Source organism: Serinus canaria, chromosome 15 (assembly GCF_022539315.1).
Source record: "Serinus canaria isolate serCan28SL12 chromosome 15, serCan2020, whole genome shotgun sequence".
NCBI lineage: Eukaryota > Metazoa > Chordata > Aves > Passeriformes > Fringillidae > Serinus > Serinus canaria.
Genome location: NC_066329.1, coordinates 3,794,052 through 3,814,077, shown reverse-complemented (window position 1 = coordinate 3,814,077; position 20,026 = coordinate 3,794,052). Strand labels below are relative to the sequence as shown.

Here is a 20,026-nt window from a genome sequence, read left to right as displayed (position 1 = left end):
TTACAGCACAATCACAGGCATCTCACTTCACTCTGAAATAAGTGACCCATTCCATCTTCCTCTTTCATGAAAACTAAAATAGCAACTAAACATTTGAAAGCATCAATTATGTGTTTTTTTAATATCCCCTTTGAGGAAATAACCCTTTACAATCAGCAGCAGAGCTCACCCCTGGCTTACCACCCTCCACCTCCAGGTGCTGGACAGCAGAGGAAACAGAGCCTCAAAAAAAGAGTTGGCAGCTTGTAACCTTTATTTTTAGTTTTTTAAAATTATTTAAAAAGCATAATTAGAAACTTTCATTACAGAAATAATCCTAGCAAACCAGTTAGACATTCCATTGCTCAACATTTAGGAAACTTCACATCAGCACCACTAGAGACACGGTCCCCACCCCTTCCAATTGAACAGTGATGGCAAGAGCAGAGGTAACTGCTCCTCTACAGCCAGCTCTGGGGAAAGAAAAAAAAAAAATTCCCACTTTAAGCCAGGAAGCTGGACCTGGATTGACAGAAATCCAACCACAGCCACAAAAACCTGGACTCAAAGAGGACCAATTTTTCCATATAAGAGAACACTCCAGGCTTGGGTGCACCATTTCCTCATTTTATTGCATCATTTCCAGTAAATTCAGACATGTTCTTTACTTCTGCCTATATGAAGTTACTCCCTCCTAGATCTGCACACAGCTACCAACAAGATTCCCAAAGTAACACGGCTGGGCCCCTCAGTCTGCAGGGGGAATCCCCACAGGACAGCTCCAGAGACTGGCCCAGCTCCTCCCAGCACACACCACATTCCACACTGGAGAGCAGGCAGGATGGACTGGTGTGACCAAAGCCACCACTTTGCACAGCCTCTCACCATTGGTCAGAGCTCACCCCAGCAGCATCATCCCAGCTCACTCCAGTTCTTGGGCTACCAATGCAGGATATGTGAAGAAAAGAGGTGGGTGAAGGCAGCTGGATCCATATCCCAGCACCTGAACCCATGAAAAACCCACGTGTTGCACATTCATCGTTTGCACTTCGGAAAAAGTCTTTAAAGTGATTGACTGTGATGTGATTGTATCATCAGGGCTCTTACCACAACCTGAAAAATCTAAAAAAATGCAGGCAAAATAAGTGACTAAAATTTAGCCTCTCCTGGAGAAAGGGTGAGGAAGGGAGAGAAGTGGGCTGATTCCAAGCTCATGGACCTGGGTGAATCACATCCTACCAAACGAAGGCCAGCAATTCCACAGGGCCACTTACTGGCACATGGAGTATGTCCACCTTCAAGGCCTTAAAGGAAGTCATACCCTCCATGCCTTTTAAGGTAAAATTATTTTTTAATATTATTTAGGCAATAATTCAGGTGCTGAGCATGTCCTTTCAGCCCAGACATTTGATATTTTAGTTACACACACATACACTCTCCACCTTGAACTACATCTATTCAGGCTGAGGAAGTGAGCCCTTGTTTTCCCAGAAAGGCTGACGAGGGCCAGGAAAATGTTGCTGAGCACAGCAAGCCCAGTTTATTCCAAGTGTGATCCTCCACCACCACATAACCCAAGCAAGCAAGCTTTCCATTTCTTTGCATTAAACAGCAGTCCTCCTTCCTAACTGAAGAATCCTGGGAATGATCCTGCAGCTTTCATATTCAGACATCAATAAGAAGAGCTGGATTTTTTTTCATGCCTTTTCTCTCTCAAAAACAAAAGCTTTGCCACCAAAATTCACATTCAAGTTCAGATTGCCTATTTGTGGACAGGGCAACAAGGAGAAGTTTGGGGTTTTTGGCAGAATCACATGATTTTTGTTCTTCTCAAAAGAAATGGACCCTCACTTAGAACACTGGCAGAACCAGAAGCAGAGGTCAAAGTTGTTAAACTTTGCTTTAAAAAAAAAAAAGGTTTTATCCAAACAAATCCCACTTCTGCAGGTCAGTTTGTTTTCCAGTATCTTGATACAAACTACAGGAGAGCACAGGTACAGCTGGGCTGCAGCACAAGGAGGTGAAACCCAAGGATCCAGCCACAAATCTGGAGGATGGCAAGCTGAAATTCCAGGCCCCAGCAGCAGCTCCAGCTGCCAGCCCAGGGGCTGGTGAAATGAAACCCCAGGCTCCAGCAGCAACACCTGCAATCCTGGTACCTAGAAAAACACAGCCCGAGCCCCAGGAAAAGCCAGGGACTCCAGGAGAAGCCAAGGGCCCCAGGGGCACCAGATGCCAGCCTGGAGCCCAACAGAAATGCAGCTGGAGGCCCCAGGAAGCAGTCGCTGCCAGCCCGGGGCCAACTCAAATTAAGAACTTTTAAACTTTTTCTTTAAAAAGATGAACTCTGCAGTCCATGATTGGTTGACATTAAGAAGGCAGAAGCCAAAGCGACAACAGAGAGGCGAGGCTGGTTAAAGCAATATACATTATATACAAACTCTTGGGTTAATTAGTCCACTTGGTAGGCAACGTCCTTCTCGTCTACAAGGCGCACTGGAATGAGCAGGGGAGGAGAGGGGGGCAAGATTCCATCCGATACCTTCTTGGCACTGCAGTGGGAAGGTGCCAGCGCCTCTTGATAGAAAACATGGGAGAAAAAATAATCTTTAAATAACGGCACAAAACTGAGAAAGTCCTCCCAAAGCTGCCCCAGTGGAATTGCCCGAGTCTAGCTGGAGGGGCTGATCTGTCTGAGAGCAGAGTCTCTGCAGCAGGGAAGGGGCATTAGCAGCACCGCTTCTTCCTTTTACTGTTCTTCGTTAGCTTCACCACATCGTTCTGTTGCTGCTGTTGCTGCTTTGCTAAGTTTTCTTTCTTTGCTCGCAGGACAAGCTCTGTAATGCAATTAAACATCTGCAAGAGAAACAAGCACACTCAGACCACCCCAGAACTCGGGCTGGCTCCTCTGGGGTGCTGCTCCTTGGAAGCACCTTCCCCTTTTCTGTATGTTTCAATAATGCTTCAGAGACCTTCCCCAACCCACTGTGGCCCAAGTGGAAATCCAATACCTTTCCCCAACCCACTCCCAAGTTAAACAGTACCTCTATGCCTTTTTCCAAACCAGTAAATAAAACCAGAGCAGTTTGGCAACTGTGACCAGGAGTGAAGCCTGGGCAGTCTTACCTTACAAGCATTCTCAAGTCTTTCCTGCCTAATACATGAGCACTGCAAAGCTACTGAAAATGCAGTGTGGGCTCCTTCCTTTTGCTTCCCCAACTCTTCCAAAACAGCTGAATGTCTCTTTTTGACATTTTACCTACTACTTCCAACTCATACAAGCACTTCTTCTTTCTCAATGGGAAGAATAGAATTTTTATTTCTTCCCACACCATTATCCCTAAATCACTATATCTCCTACTTTTCTGAATATTATATTACCTCTTCCACATTAATATTTTCTTTGGCGCTGGTCTCAAACAATTGGATCTCCATCTGCCCAGCAAATTTATAGGCATCTTCTGTTTCTACCACTTTTCGGTCTGGGTCATCATTCTTATTGCCCACTAAAAAAGGAAAGAGAATGAATGTCAGTTTGGTATTCCAGCAGGCCAGCCCACTAAATAAGATGCTGTAACTCCCTGATTACCTACCTAGTATCCTGCAGACATCATCACAGTTTTGATTAATTTCATGCAACCACCGTTTTACATTCACAAAAGATTCTGCGCTCGTTACGTCGTAGACAACAATGACCCCGTGAGTTCCTCTGTAATACCTGTGGGGTGCAAAGGACACCAAATGTTAACTCAGGCCATCACCTTCTCTTCCACTGAGCTTCTACAGGATTCACAACAAATCCTCAAGCTATGGTAATCAAGTGCCCTCATTTTCTCTCCATTGAGACTCATGGGGCTCTTTTATAACAGCTTGATCCCAGGCTATTCCTCCAAAGCTACAGAGCTCCCTGCTCATTCCCTCTACACAAACACATTTCCAAGTCTAAAGTCTTCAAAAATCTTCCTTCTTCAGGTTGTCAAGACCTTCAAAGATGAATGCTGTCTTCCAGCTACAGGACCAAAGGCAATGGTACCGCCAGCACATCCTCAGAACTGGCTGTGATGTGATCCTTGGGGCTGTATAAGCCACATCAAGTTTTTGCAGCAATTTTGTTATCTGTGAACGATCACTTACGGACTAAAATTTCAGCAGATCTCCAAATATACTCAGCCTTCAGTCACAGTTCTCTTGAGCTCTCAAAAATTTCTGTCTTGTTGAGCGACTGTGTTCTGATCACACCTTCCTACTCAACAGATCGACTCCATATGTGCATTCAATACACTCTGCTACCTTTAGCCATTAAAATAAGCTTTATTGCAGTTTATTCCCATTAGTCTTGGGCAACTGGCACCTTTAAAAGATGATGCACAAGTCTGATATGCAGGAAAAATACCTGAATTCAGGTTCCAACAATATCACCTGCATGAAGCTACCAAAGACTGTGGGTGCACCATGAAAATCCTAAACAGAAAGCCAGCAAGCTCTGCCTTCTCAGTTTTCAGCCACAATCACAAGGCTACCAACCACATTCCCTATGGCAATTTAGGCAGCTGTGACCAAAAAATAAAAAGTAATTTCAACAGGTAACAGTTAACAGTGAGGTCTTCATCAGGATCCATTTTTTGTATTATGTGTAGCTTTATTCTTTTCCTTTCATCCTCTTCTCTTTCTTCTGAGCAATACTAAAATTTTTAATAAAACAAATTCAAGAAACCAGCATACAAAATTAAGGATTTTCCTTCAAATTGTGGTAGCATTCCTAGACCTTGCTGTCTTATCACAAGCACTTCTTGCAGTACATCCACTGCACTTCAGAGATGTCCACTGAGACCATTCTGCTCCTCTTTGATTTTTCCGACTCAGCAAACACACCTTTGAACTTCAAAGCTTTGAATCTAGCCCAAACACACCTTTGAGAAGATCTCAAAGCTTCAGCTCACTTTGTTACTGAAGTGCTTAAGCAAGTCACTGTCTCTTCCCACCTCCAGCCTCATCATCCTTCTACAAGAGAAGCCTCCTGCCTTTATGCACCATCAGACAGACGTGCAGAGAGGCACAGATCACCCCCAGAGTCACACACCTTCCTCTCCTGATCCCCTGCAGTACAGCCCCTGGGTACCAGTGCTCTCCAGGATGCTCTGCAACAGTAGAACAGTCTGCTCCTACTGGGCACTTGCAGAAGACACTCAAATACTTCTCCCATGCCATGTTTTACCAGTGATTTATGCTGTGCATTTGCTTCCCTTGGCAAGAACTAACTCAGGTAAGAATTACTTATTTCCAGCCCATAAGAAATCCTGCACTTTCAAATGTTCTAGTCCATTCACTCAGTTCTTTCAACAACTTCAAAACTTGCTACAGTACTGCATTTGTGCTTTACTTGATTACAACACAACTTTATTCATAACTTGGATCCTTTGGAGGGAAAAGTACTTCATGGCCTGAATCCACATGTTGCAAAAATAACCCATCCTCTCCTGATGCTGGTTTTGATGAATCCTGTTTTGTGTGACATCATCAGAAAGGGAAAGATCCCCAATCCCACCAACACAGTGCATTTCTCCACAGCTGAACAATAAACCAATTATCTTCAAGCTTTCCCATATCATCACCTAATAATCTTTTAGTTCAGCAGCCCCCGGGCTGACCTACCACATCCCCCCCAGCACTGAGCATTGCATTTGCCAAGACAACACTCAGCCCTTGGAGAAGCGCAGTGGTTCAGCTGCACCTACGCAGAGCTGCTTCACTCTGCTGCGCACACCGAGCCCAGCCTGGCATCCCTGTCAGCCCAGCCAGGGCCCAGCAGAGCATCCTGCTGCTCCTACCTTGCCCACGCACCTACATTTTCTTCTGAGCAAAGCAGATGATGTCAGGAGTGGAGAAGGGGCAGCCTGCACGCACGGATCCCACTCCTGACACCCCGTCAGCGCTGCCTCCTGTTGCTCCTGGGATGGGGGCTGTGGGCTGGACCCTGCAGCAGACACCACCACGGCACTGGGAACCCTGCAGGGGCTTGGAGCTCCTGCCACTGATATTGCCAACCACCTCATCAGAAATAGCTTCTTTTGTGCAAGACAGCAACCCCTGACTCCTGCTGAGTGCCTACCAGCATACGCTGCTGCTATTTTTGGAACGGAAAATTGTCTGGCACATCGTTCTAGAAAGGTTGCCAACCCCTCATCTACACTAAAATGTCATTTTCTCTATTGGCTGTCATTACCAAGAGAGATAAACCTGAGAGATAAGACCATGACTACCTGTTATTCTCTAACTCTTAAGTCCCATAGCACACATTTTTTCTCAAAAAGCTGGTCATGCTATTTTCCATCAGTTGTTAGATGCTCTGCATCCTAGATAACATTTAAGGCTTAACAAGTACAGAGAAGCTTCTCCAACCCCAAATGCAGGACAGTATTAGAAAACAAAATCTGATTTATCCTATCCCATACTTCAACTTCCAGAATGATGCAGTGCAGAATTGCTTTTATAACAGGTTGTGGGCTTTGGCGAGTAGAGAACAGATGGGGCTTTTGGCATTCAGGGAGGAGTAGGTGTAAATTTTGTGCTTTTGGCAACCAAGAGGTAGTTGAGACTTTGACACAAGGGAAAGAATGTCTTATCGCCTTCCCATCCACATTTTTGGGGAAATGGAGATCACAGAAATGAAAGCAAAAGAGACCTGAAGTCCTCAATCTGAGCCTCTCAGTCACAGACTGATGCTGGCTGTCCTCTGTGTGGTGGGAGTGCTCTGCCATGTACTCTGCAAACCCCCAAAGCCAGCATCTGCTGGTGGAAACACCTTCGTGAAGTACAGAAAAAAATGTTCTAGACCAGTTATTCATGTTAAGAGTATCCATGGAAGTATCATCCTGAGGTGAAAGACAACCAACCTCACCTGTGTACACCCCTGGATGCTTGGCAGTAGCCAACAATCTCCCACATAGTTGGAAGTCCCTAGACCTAGAGGCTTTACATTTAGCTTAGGTGTGGAAAAGGCTTAAGAAAGCCAACATTTAATTGAAATAAACACCTTATTGCTTCTTCTACCACTAGAATTAAACTGGGGGTTACCCCAACTCAACATGTCCTTCAGCCACCTGCATCCCCTCCTCACATCCCTGAACACGAGGGAACATTTGCCACTCATCGGGGCATTCACTGCTGCAAGAAACCAGTGAGAAAGCTCTCAGATTCCCTCTAGCAACTGCTTCCCAATATTAACATCTGGAGTTATAACAACCAGCTTCATGGACCACAGCAGCAGATAAGTCAAATTTAAAAGAGACACTATGTTGGGCCAGTAGGATCCATATGTTGTTTTTTTTTCAGGAAAACATTTAACTGCCAAATGTGAAAGACAGGGCACTGGTTTAATCCAGCTTCTTTGTTCATATTTCACTACTTTGTAGCACACATTTCCTTCACTTTTTCAATCATCTATAATTCTAACCATTTCCAGAGACTTCTAATAATCTGGTTTCATACTCATCTTTCTTTCAAGTTCTTGGAAGCATCATCTATTGTCAGTCAGACCAGTCTTTTAACTACTAGTCTTTAAGTAATATCTGCTTTACTAGACACAGCAATTCCATCATCTCAAAGATCTTATCCCTCTCTCAAACATGCCATTCCACAGGAAACCATGGCAGAAGGTCCCTCTGCTATCACTATTCATCCTGAGCTGGCATCTGACAGCCATTATGTAAAGCTTGAATCCTAAACCCACAGTCCTGAATCAGGACAAAGTAGTCCTGTCTACAAGAGGAAATCAAGTACAGGGACTGGCTGTTCGTGCATTTTAAGTATTCCTGCTAATACAGCTGCATCCTGGCATGCTAAATCCCTGGCGAATTTAAATCAAATTTAATTTGGATGACATTCCATGGCAACCAAATTCACACAGATCAGCCTCTCCTCCCAGAAGGCACCAGCTATCCTAGTATTTCCACATTTAACAGACAATAAAACCAGCTGCCTTTATATTTCCTAGTCTGAAATTTTCTTGAGCTTCTGTAGAATACTCCAGACCAACTTGATTTCTGTTCCTTAAGTTTTATTCTGCTTTTCAGCTTTTGACTGTAGCTACAGTCACGTGAAATCAAACTACTACAACCTTTTAATGTTTCCCAATTTTCCACTATTAACTTCCTACCACCTCTACCATTTTGCAGTTCTAAGTCCACACAGCAGCACTACCAATCTATTACTGTAATTACCAGATGGGCTCTAATTTCAGACTTGCTTGCCAGGCTTGGCTCAACATCAATCTGAACTCTGCCTTTCACTGTAAAGGGACTCCCTGACCTACTGTAATACTGAAGGAACACCTTTTATATTCTTAACTTCAGTGTAAACCTCAGTCTAGTCAAAGACTAGGCAGACTACTACACTCTAACAGGGCACTCACACTCCACCCATGATTTGATAGCCAAGCCCTTTTATAAGAACAAGCAAGGTTACTTGATTTGTCAGTCAGTTTAGGATAAATAAATCAGTTACAGTACTACTTTGCCAATAAATGAAAAAAAAAAAAAAAACCAAAACAAGCCAGCCAGAACCATTTCTAAAATTTAACTTTTGTTATTGCCTGGTTTTATAGGTGATATGATTAGGAACACTACACAGACACAGCCAATCAACATAGCAAGAGGAGCCCACACCCCACTATAATCAGCATTCCCAAAGCGTTTTCTTCGACACTTCAAATGCACTTGGACACGTGAACTTCTTTGCACAGAACTGCAAAAAATGCAGATCTTTTTCCCTGACCATGGAGTTACCATTCAGTAACTACCAGAGTGCTAAGGCAGAAACCCCAAAACGTTAGATGCCCCCCAAAGTAAAATATGCCTCACTTGGGGTAAAAAGCAATGCAAAAGGAAGTAGCAGCAGAGTTCCAAGAGGTCACGGCACAAATGCTTCCAACCATTTCAGTTTATCTATTTGAAATGCGAATCAAGAAAAGAATTTACATAAAACACCGCGCAAGGTCCGATCCGCAGCTATTCCCGTTGACTGAGGACTCCTTTGCTGGTATCCCTGCTCACTGCTGGATACACCATGGTTTCTAAGCTAGCTGGCATCAGCCCCACGAGCCAACGCTGGCTCCCGAGCCCGAGTCGCGCCGGGGAATCTGCAAACAGGAAGGCCATTTGCTGACTCAGCAGTAATCGGGGCCCTCTGACTCGCCTGTCACAGCTGACAGGGCTGCAGCGCTGCACGGCTGCCTCCCCCTCACCACTTCCTTCCCAAAACTGCCTGCAGCGCTCCAACAAGAAGTGATGTCACACACAGGAACCCTACAAGAGGCAACCGAGTTTTTTTCAAGCTAAGCACTTAAGAAACAATGGAAGTCACCCAGTAATATCCGTATAGGAGTGCAGAGGAAAGGGGCGGCGCACACATCATCTTCAACTTTGCCATTTCTAGACATAACACAGACGTAACCAAACTCATTATTGTCAGGTCTGAGCAAATTAATCAATTCATCAGCTGAAAATTATCCTCCTCTCAAATAAGAGCCAAAGGAGAAGAGAATCATGAAAGACCAAGTGAAACACATGTATCTTTCAAGAATTATTTTGGTTAAAACCCAAGGAACAAAAGTTCCATTTCCAAGTGCACTTTTCCCCCTTCCCCCCGTGAGCAGTCCACTTTTACTGCAATCAGTTTACAAACACATTTTATTCTTAGTTCCCACCACCGCAGCTCTAGGTGTGGTTTCTTCAGGAACAGGAAAAGCTCTGCACATGCTGTTCAAAAGGACAATGAGTTCGAATCTGAATTCCAACCAAGGAAAAGGTTAATATCATGTGGGCGTCTGCTTCAGCAGAACTCCACATAAAGATAGCTCCTAAAGCATTTGTCCTAAAGGAAAACCAGGAGAAATCCTACTCTTCAATCTTCAAGCTGTTCATGAGTTATATGACACTGACAGAGAGTTTGCACTCTGTGCTTCTGCCATGCAGTCAATCAGAGGACAAACTTGCACAGGCACTGAGACAAGCTGTCTACTCCATGCAGTCTAATAACTCCAGTTCTACCATTTGGAAACCAACAGCAGAGGACTAAGACAAAGCCACCACAGAAACACACAGAAGGGGGAGGAACTCTGAAATGCCAGTTCCAAACCTTGCCAGAATATCACCACCACAGTCAGTTCTGACACAGCTGAGAGAAGTTTCACTGTACAGACCACACAGCTATCATTAGTTAATCAACTGCAACACTTAAACAGTTAAACCCCAACTCTGGACTATGAGATCCAGAGCCAGAGCTGCACAGCACCAAGGCTGGCGTTACTCACGTTGATGTAATGGTCCGGAAGCGTTCTTGGCCAGCTGTGTCCCAGATCTGGAGTTTCACCTTCTCACCATTGATCTCAACTGTCCGGATTTTAAAATCCACTCCAATGGTGGTAATGTAGCTGCCTGGAGGGAAAGCGTGGGTGAGTGAGAACCTAAGTCTTGTTTATTTTGGATGTCCCAAAGCACACTTCTTGAACACACTTGGCAGCAGCTCTCAGACTGGACAGGAGAACAAGGTTCCCCATATCTGCTTATTGTTTAAAATGCCTTATATCATGCTGATCTACATATTTTTATCTGTACGTAAGAGCTTCTCTTCCTAGCCATAAAACCACTTCTCCCATGCCACATTTAAGATTAAAAGCTCAGTGTTACAAAACAAAATTATTATTTTTCTATCCCATTGATCGAGTATGCACCCAAATATCTCAAGAAATAGACAGTAACTATGAGAGCATTTCACTTGTGAAAATTTTGAGACAACACTTTGCTTTAAATACTTGTGGAAACACTTCTTTTGAATACAGTCCATTCTAGGAGTTTCCTCAATAAATTGGTTATATCACAAATGTAAGTGGTTTACCACAATACTCAATCAATCTAAATCCCAAATGTCTAATAGGAAGTCTGCAGAGTATAGCATAACCTAAACCACCCAAACTGTTTCTGGAACCACCTCAGTATTTCAATACTCAGGGACTTCCAGCTGCAAGTGAAGATCAGGCAGGATGGCCTGCACAGGCTTATACCAAGGGATGCAAAGTTTAAAAGCATGATGTATTCCCAGCACAGCTGTCAGTGGGCAAACACAGATTCCTTACAACCAGCAGCAAACCTAGAGCATTTCACTTACTGAAGAAAACAAACCACTCACCTGAGAAGGTGTTATCTGCAAAACGCAACAGCAAACTGCTCTTGCCCACACCTACAACAAACAAACACAGCAAATCTTTCAATACAGTCATCCTGGGGGTCAGGGACATAACAGTATTTTAACCATCCACTGCATAAAAATACGCACATCATTTAATACCATCCAACTTAACTATTCATCTCCACACTCTCCTTGGAGATTTGACCAAGCACAGTCACCCCAAGACTCAGGATGTTCCTGGCAGCAGTGCAGGGAGGGGGGACTTGTGCCCTCCCTCCTCCAGCCCTCAGCAAACCCTCCAACAGCAGCTTCTGAACTGTGGTCAGTTCAAGAGGTCAGAGAAGAATAATAACTAAAAGCAAGTTCACAAGCAGTAGGGAAAGAGCCAAAGCTGAGCATGTCCTGTGAATTAACAAGTGCTCAGAGCATGCTCTGAATTCAGCACTATTGAATTGCACTTGCACATCATGTGTGACGTCAGTAACAGCACTGCCCACCTCCCATTCTGTGTGGAATTTGGACTGCTCTGACAATCACACAAGGTGTCGGTACTACAAAGCTCACATTAGCTTGGCCACAGTTGAACAGAAGCCTAAACCAAACAGGAATTAGGAATCACTGTCCTGTACTGCCATCCAAAACAGCCTTGCTCCACATCTCACAGGAAGGACACACACCTTTCTGAAGCTGTCCCTGTTGCCAAAATGTTCCATGAAACATTCCTCTAAATGCTTTGAGTAGCTCTTCATCCAGGTTCTCCATATCTGATTGTTTGCACCCTGATCACACCCTGTTGCAGGGAAGCATTTTTCACAGTGCTTCAGACAAGAACTGTAAGAAACTCATTCCTGCACACCCACCCAAGGGAATCTGGGTATCTAAATGCCTCCATGTTGTTATCTCTGCATAACATCTCTGCTGTTAATGACCCTTCCTACCCAAAATAAATCTGCTATGGCATGAATAGGAAATTCAACTTCACTGAGGTAATTATCTATTAAATCTTTTCAGGTAGAAGTTATCCAGGGTAATTATTTTGATGATATGTAACTTGCAAGTTCTTCTCAATAGAAGACCTATGCAAAGGCTATGCAGAAGTCCAGTAGTTCTCAGCTGCTGGCACGTGACAACAGCTACCAACAAAAAATAAAAACCAGGCTAAAAATCTGCATGATTACAGTAAGCCAGGTTTCATTTGCAGAGACTTCAAATCACCAGCCATCTGGAGAAGCCATGCTCGTTCCTCACTGCTACCAAGCTAAGGAGAAAAACAGGAAAGGGACTAAAAAATACGAAGCTACAGCATGCATATAATCAATACATCTGAGCTCAAAAAAGGTAGCAGAGCAGCTCCTGTACTTCAGAGGACTGGTTATTTAGCAAGAATTAAAGCTCTGCAAATACCAGTCAATTAAGAAAAAATAAGAAATGAAGAGAAAACAAGGATGTTTCAGCAGCAAGTGCTGTGCTTCTTGAGCAGGCAGCCTTGGCCTTCAGCTCAGTGAAAGGCAAGAAGGTGCCAGAACCCACAGACCTGTCAGACCACAGCACCATGTCCGAGCTCAGCCGGCCCTGGGCGATGCTGCAGAGCTGCACATGACACTGCTCTGTCACACTGCCCTCCACTGCACAAGCTGCACAGCTCCCAGCAGGCTGGCAGCTTCCAGAGAGAAGAAAGCTCCCGAACTCAGGAAGTTCTGCATGCTCCCAGTGACAACGATCTCACTAAACAAACCCTGCCTCTGACCCACACTGTTCACACAGAGAGAAACCACACTCTTGGTGACCCCACACATCCCACACAGAGCTGTTTGAAGATCTGAAGAGAAGGCTTGCAGGGCCCTCAGCTTCTTGAAGACATCAAAACGAAACAAAACAAACAAAAAAAAAAGGCCTACTGACTTTGCACAATTAAAATTAAAAGTATACTTCAGTGTCAGACAAGATTCTAAGACCCATATCTTACTGAACAGTAGAGTGAATTAAAGAAGCAGAAGCAAAGCACAGATCATCTGTATTATTTTTAAATATCTGGCACGGCTGAAATCACCAGCAGCTTTTCATGACCTGTTCTAAAAACACACAAACCTACTACCCCTCTGACAGATTAGCATACAGGGGAAAGCAGATGAGACAGAATTATCCTATCCAGTAACAGTCCACTTCCTATTGCAGGGAATAAATGTCAATAAACAAGGCAAGCAAACTGCTCCGTGCAAGCAGGGACAAAGCCATCCTGTTGGGGTTAGCAAAAACAAAACCAAAGAAAAATCAATAGTCAAACTACATAGTAAGATTTAATTACAGCAGAAAACCACAGACAGCCTGACAATTCTCACAACACTCCTTTCACCGGATACACTACGGGGATTTTGCACAAGAAGACTGAGCTGACAAAATTTATTTAATTGTTTAAAATGAGAAGTCTTCCTCAGAGTTTTCACCATCCTGTTTATCTTGCCTGAACAGTTTTGGAACTCATCAGCAACCAAAAGAGCCACTGCTCTACTCAGAATGCAGCATTTGGTTGTAATAATCCAAGGCTCCCAGAACTGCCTGGGGTTTAAGCTGCTCTGAAGCTGTTGTCCTGTCTCCCTCCTTAGATCCCTTCAGGCAGACACAGTTTAGTGTAGAAAAAACCATTTTTTTACATGAAGCTAAGGCTTCTAAAGGTGACAACTGCCAAGATCGTGCAACATTACCCTTTCATCAAGAGCTGTGCCTCGCTGCATGCCGGGACCTGCCGCCCCAAGGACCACACCTCTGTTAAAAGAAGAGGGTGGATGCACCCTTCTCCAGTTTATGGAAATTCAGCTGTAAGCTGCTGGAGTGCTACCAACACCGAGCTGCCCCGACGGCAGCAATCCTCCCAGTCCCAATTCCTGTGCACCCAGACCAAAGCACCAGACACTGGCACAGTACACACGCTCAGCCCTCCAGAAGTTTCTGAGGTTGCTGAAGTATTTAAAGGTCCATTTTCAAAAAAAAAAAAAAAAGAACCTTAAACTACGCCTTTATCTCCTCTTCTTAGTTATTTGCATCCTATGCTATAACAAGAAGCACACAAAGCTACCAGCTCTAGAATTCATTAAAAAAAATAAGGAACTCTAAAACTGAGACTTCAGGCTGAAGCACAAGAAAAGTCTTAAGGAATAATTAAGATAATAATGACTGTTAAAACGTACTAGCTGCCACACTGGAAACAACAGTCCTTAGGGCAGCCAGCCCTTCCCATTGATCCCTAAACTGCCTGTCACAGGGGAAGGGAATTCCCTGCCCATCCCAGCAACAGATTAGTGGGCGCCGTCAAAACATGCGCTCGCCAAGGTTGATGCCGGCAGCACTGCCGGTGCTGTCCTGGCATCTACGTGTCTAATCTGCCTTTTCTCAAACCCAGCCAAGCTATTTACCATAATATCCTGCGGTAGCCAGTTCCGCAGGTTTATCAGATAAAACCTCCCGGAGCCCGAGCGAACGCGCCCCGCCATTCACACACGGCGCGGGGTCCCGGCTCAGCCCCGCGTCGCGGCACCGGCGGCACACCGCCGCGGCTGCCCCGGGCGGAGGAGGCCGCCCCTCCCCGACTCCCCCGCGCCGCCCGCCCCGGCCCCGGCCCCGCCGCAGCACTCCGGCCCCTCACGGCCCGAGGGGCGGCCACCCCGCCAGCGGCCTACCCACGCCCCCGGGCCGTGCCGCCCGCGCTCACCGCTGTCGCCGATGATGAGCAGCTTGAAGAGGTGGTCGTAGTCCCGGGCCATGGCCGGGGCGCGGCCGCGGGCGGCGGAGCGGGCGGGGGGGGGGCGGGGGGCGGCGGCGGCTCCGGCCGGAGCCACTTCCCGGACAAACAGCCGGAACTGACAGCGGGGCCGCCGCCGCGCATGCGCCAGGCCGCAGCCACGGGCCGCCAGCTGCACTGCCGCGCCTGCGCTAGCCCCGCCCCACCTCGCGCCGCGGCTGCGCGGGAAAACGGCCGCGCCCTCGCGCGCCCGCGCCTGCGCGTGAGGGGGTGGCGGTTGAGGCGGGCGGCGCGCGCCAGCGGCCATGGCAGGAGCGTGAGGGACCGGCCGCCTCCCGCCGCCTCCCGCCGCCCCTCTACGGGAATCTTGTTCTCCCCCCCTGCCCAGCCGCCGACACACCGCCGTCGGGCGCGTGCTTCCCCTCAGTTCCCGTAGATGCTCGTGTGAGAACGCGGCAGAAAGCGACGCTGCCCCCAGGGAAATGTCAGAGGCGTCAGGGAGCCCCAGCAGTCCCAGCTCTGCTCCAAAGGAGACATTTGTGTAGGTACAAGAACAGTTCCCAGCGCAGCCCAAGCCGCAGGTGAGGAGCCCCACAGCAGTGATACAAAGTGCACAGGTGTGTGTCACAGGCCTGGCAAGTCAGGCCAGTCTGAAATTAAATGCCTGGGGTTTTTAATCCAGAGATGTGCCTGTGTGTGGTTCAGGAAGGGCCTGACCTCACGCCCATCTGTAGCTGTGCTTGCACCGTCCCCAGCCCTCATCTGCCGTTCAAAAGCACTCCCAGTCATCTGGTATCCTGAGTGATTTTGTTATCAGTTGCACAGACATTGACTACACAAATTCTGCAAGACTATGGTCACTTTTTAGGTGATTGCCACTTGTAAGTGGAGACATGGCACAAGAAAAGTGCTGGGTTTTGCTCTGATAATTTTTCTTAAAAAACCATCCTCAATGGTACTTGACCTCCTGAAATCAAGTTTGAATTATTTAATGAAACCTGTTACTAACATGCATTGTCATCCAGATGGGAAGAGGTATTTTAGCACTAAATAACTTGGATTGTTACAGATTATAAATGAGACTGTATTAGGAATAAATTGTTCCCTGTGAGGGTGGTGAGGTCCTGGCACAGGTTGCCCAGAGAAGCTGTGGCTGCCCCATCCCTGGATGTGTCCAAGGCCAGGCTGGGTGGAGACTGGGGCAACCTGGTCCAGTGGGTCATGTTTCACTTAATTATAAACCTTTCTTAATCTTAACCTTGAAAAACACATTATGGTTTTCAAAGTTCACCCCATCAAGGTCCTCACATCCTGGAATCCACCCATGTGACCTTCAGCTCACATTCACTCTGCAACTGATGCATTTTAAACACCGTAGGTAGATAGATAAAGATGTCAGTCACCCAGACAAGCACTGGGGCAATCCAGCACCACCAGAGCAACTGAGGACACTGTAGCTGCAGGGAAATCCCTTGAATCCAGCACACAAACCACCAGCTCAAACCCAAAATGACAGTGACTCCCATTACTTCTATTTTTAAGCTCTTGAAACCTCATCATGTGAAAAGCATGAAGTGTCATGATGTTACCAAATAAAATGGACAGTAAGAACTGTGACTAATCAAAAAAAAAATCAAAATATTTGAATATTTTATGCTTTTACATTTGTCTCTCTTCCACTGTAGTTTTTAGTACCTTGTAAGTTTAAACCTCTCTCATAAATTATTTTTTGATCTTCTTGAAATACACACAGTTCAGCTGTCACTCAGAGACATCTGCTTGACAGTTCAAAGATGTTATTACCACCAGTTGTAGGGAAAAATTATCTTTTACTGACAACTGGTATTTTTAAGACATTTGAAATGAGAAAAAAATTAATTCTTTAGTCTCCAAATTGGCACAATCAATTTATCAGATCTCATGTTGTGGCAAAAATTATGGGTGTTTTATCTCTGATATATTAATACTGCAGTGTATAAATAGTTTAGCAAAAGTAGCTATCAAAATCCAAATTGAGTGTTTCACTGTGACTGAAAAATCAGCATATTCTCCACAAGTGCAAGTGAGCTCCTACCTTTTACTCCTCCCTCTCAGGAACAACTAAGTTCAGTGCAGAAATTCAGGTGCTGTTTGGGAAAATGAATGAGTTTTTCCACTTGCTGCTACCTAAGCTGGAAATACAAGTCATCAAAATAATAGAATATCTTATTGACTGAAATGAACAAGTTTATAAAAAAGGCTTCATTTACCTGTAATTTTCTTTCCCATGTTTATGTGGAGCATCAGTTGGAATCAGAATAAGCCAAGGTGCCCATGATCAAGAGCTCAAACAGCCATTCTTCACCAAAACTTGCCGTTTTTTCATTCCTTCCTGGCTGCAGTGGTGGAGTGAGTGATTCTAGTACAATCACTGAGATTTTTGACACCTACTTACTGGGTTTTGAGTGGTATCAAATTTTGTGCATGTTTTAGGGCAGAGGTTTTTGCATTGCATGGTTTTAACTGCTGTTCCTGGGATCCCAAAGCACAGCTAATTCATCACAGCTGAAACTCATTCCAGTGCCCCAAGCTGACAAATCTTTAAGAGCATTTACCTGAGTTTTCACTCTTGAGTATTACCAACTCAGTGCAAAATATGTAGTTTTAGATTATTTCAGATTCATGAGTATTTTGAAAGGCAAAAATTTGAATTAAAACCCACCTTCAAAATGCAGCTAAATATGATGAAAGAGAACGCAATTTCCCTCAGACCAGCTGGGAAGTGCTGCAGTTTTGTAGAAATATGTCCAATGTGATAAATGCAAGATTAGGGTAATTAACTAAAGAGCTATTTTGTAGCTTGGCTTCATAGCTGATCACAAAGTAAAGGTGTCTACAACATGGTGGTGTTGCAACAAAGGAGCACCCAGACCTTGTGTTGGGGTAGACAACTGAGTTTGTTAAGTGGAGCTTGCAAAACAACTCCCCAGGAGACCTGGGCCAGCAGTGGCCACCTCGAGGCAAGGAGGAGTCAGAATGAAACAAACCAACATGAGGGGCAGCAGTGTAAGTTTAGAAAACATGGGAATCTCTAAAGAAATACATAGAAAATCTAAATTTATTTCATTCAGGGATGAGGACACTGAAGTGATGATGCAGTTGCTCAAAAATGAACTGTTTTCAATGTCTGTGGGAACAGGACAAGCAGCAATGGACTCAAGTAGCAGCAAGGAAAACTTTTTCTTCAGACATGAGGTAAGTTCTGACAGTCTGATAAGTTCATGTAACAAAATAGATGGCATAGAGAGGTTATGGAATCTCCATCCTATAATGCTGTATAAACAATTGTGTGGCAGTCAGCTAGGAATGGCTCAGTGGGAGCTGAGCCTATCTTAGGTACAGGGTAAAATTGCTGATTTCCCAAGTTCCTTGCACTAACTCCTACAGCAAATCTGGTATCAGGATGCTACACCACAGGCTGGGAACTGACACAGCACCAAGAACCTTTTCTCAGATTTTTGTACTTCTGACCAGAACAAACCACAGCACTCCCAAATCCCTGCTCACTATTGTATCTTGCTGTCTGAGGCACGAATGTGATACAAATGTTCTTGTGTTTGCTGCTACTGCCATAACAATCAGAAAATTGCTTCTAGCAGAATGTGTGTTCCTATGGGGTTCCACTTCAGCTCTCAAATTTTTATGTGTATTGTGTTCTCCCATCATCATGGTTTGAGCCATCCAGAGTTAGAAGCAAGGAAGATTACACACACACACACACACCACCCACATGAAATAACAAATCTTAGTGCTCTGTCTTCTCAGGTGCAACCAGCTTCTGTGAGTTTCATAAAACAGGTAAGGCTCATGTAACTATTGCCCTACATGAAACGTAAAGCACATTTAGCCTTCTAAAAGTTTGTATTCTGCAACAAGATTTTCAGTATTTCTATCAAGTGTCATCAAATCTACTAGTAAATGGATTTTTTTCCCAAGAGAGATATATGTGGCCAGGTAAAATAAAGGACTTTCTTGAAGCAGCACAACTCATTGACCAAAAGACCTAAAGCCAAGTTTTTGTGAAGCCTTTGAAGATGTAAATACAAAGGACTTTTGTGAGTCGGGTAACTAAAAAGCTGTCTGTAGTCAAAAATACTTTGGAAATAAACAGGAGTAATTACTTAAAATTTTCATTAAATGTCAGTTCTGGCTTGACTTTAAACCCTGTCTTGCCTCAGTTCTGCAAAAGGTTTTCACAGATCACAACTGTCCACTCTACAAAATGGATGCCCTAGAACAAACAGGTCTGAAAAGTAAATCACAGTTTGTTGACAAATGAATTTGTAAAAAGAACAGTTTACATCAGAAGGATCAAAGTCAGAGCCTTTATTAAATGTTCCTTCTCTAAACAGACTGCATTTAATCCCCCTTTCGCATCTGTGATTTCTAAGGCTATTTTAAATACTTCGTTTTACAGGGATTTTCAGTCTTCAGAACCGTCACAAGCAGCAAGTTAGCAGTACACAGAAACAATACAACTGAACTTTCACTGAGTTCTATTCTTGCCTCCCAGGGTGTGTGCAAAAACCAACAATACCTCCAGTAGTGGAGTTTTTGCACAGACCCTGAAAAGGAAATAGTTGTCACCAGAGATTAAGCCTGATGTGCTCTAGCCACGTCTCACAATTGGCCACAGCTGACCAGTATTGGTTAGTATGTCTGTCTCTTGCGCATTACCTGTTTCAAAAAGGGGACCAAATTTTTAATTTTCATCTAGTGTGGGTCTAATTAAGGCTATTCTGGTATATTTGATACTAAAATACTCTCTGGGAGTCCTTTTCATGAAATCCCATCAGAATTAACATTTTCAAAAATGAAAACATTTATAATAGGTGTTGGAGTTGAATTGCTGATGCAGCGGTTGGTTCAGTGTTTCCTGGTCTTCGGGAGCTTTATCACGTCAGGATAGTGTCATCAATCTGTTCCTCAGAGTCAGCCTGCCCAGCCAGCTTCCGCAGGGACCTCCTGCAGCTTTCATTGAGAAGCTCCAAGCTGGCAGCATCCAGAATCTTGGAAACTGACTGTGGAAGGGAGACAGCAACAGTTACCAACTCCTTACAACACACCATTCAAAATCAGAGTGAGGGT

At 44.8% G+C, this 20,026-nt stretch overlaps 3 protein-coding genes and 1 long non-coding RNA gene across 6 annotated transcripts in view; 2 read left to right on the top strand and 2 right to left on the bottom strand.

The window, feature by feature from the left end:
• The window catches only part of BICDL1 (BICD family like cargo adaptor 1), a 59,732-nt gene extending 49,450 nt beyond the window's left edge, over positions 1-10,282 (top strand). The window contains exon 10 of the mRNA XM_050980438.1: positions 3,952-10,282. Coding sequence (XP_050836395.1) covers positions 3,952-4,041 — 90 coding nt within the window. The 3' untranslated portion in view covers positions 4,042-10,282. The remainder of the gene's footprint in view (positions 1-3,951) is intronic.
• Positions 236-14,973, bottom strand: RAB35 (RAB35, member RAS oncogene family). Its single transcript, XM_030230861.2, has 6 exons — positions 14,870-14,973; positions 11,164-11,214; positions 10,289-10,412; positions 3,573-3,697; positions 3,361-3,485; positions 236-2,835 (listed from the first exon to the last, which is right to left on the bottom strand). Exons 1-6 carry the CDS (start codon positions 14,919-14,921, stop codon positions 2,707-2,709), a joined length of 606 nt encoding a protein of 201 aa, XP_030086721.1. The 5' UTR covers positions 14,922-14,973; the 3' UTR covers positions 236-2,706.
• A 207-nt stretch (positions 14,974-15,180) lies between these two features.
• LOC108962378 (uncharacterized) overlaps positions 15,181-20,026 on the top strand; it is a 38,956-nt gene continuing 34,110 nt past the window's right edge. For both annotated transcript variants that reach the window (XR_007778899.1, XR_003945098.2), the window contains exons 1-2: positions 15,181-15,480; positions 18,010-18,133. This is a non-coding gene — a long non-coding RNA (uncharacterized LOC108962378). The remainder of the gene's footprint in view (positions 15,481-18,009; positions 18,134-20,026) is intronic.
• The window catches only part of GCN1 (GCN1 activator of EIF2AK4), a 38,519-nt gene continuing 37,742 nt past the window's right edge, over positions 19,250-20,026 (bottom strand). For both annotated transcript variants that reach the window (XM_030230799.2, XM_030230800.2), the window contains exon 58: positions 19,250-19,959. In XM_030230799.2, coding sequence (XP_030086659.1) covers positions 19,834-19,959 — 126 coding nt within the window. In that variant the 3' untranslated portion in view covers positions 19,250-19,833. The remainder of the gene's footprint in view (positions 19,960-20,026) is intronic.

Coding starts and splice junctions, on each gene's coding strand:
- RAB35 (XM_030230861.2), bottom strand. CDS start 14,921: ATGGCCCGGGACTACGACCACCTCTTCAAGCTGCTCATCATCGGCGAC. Junction 3,486..3,572: donor TGATGTCTGCAGGATACTAG/GTAGGTAATCAG, acceptor TTCCTTTTTTAG/TGGGCAATAAGAATGATGAC. Junction 2,836..3,360: donor AAAATATTAATGTGGAAGAG/GTAATATAATAT, acceptor TTTCTCTTGCAG/ATGTTTAATTGCATTACAGA.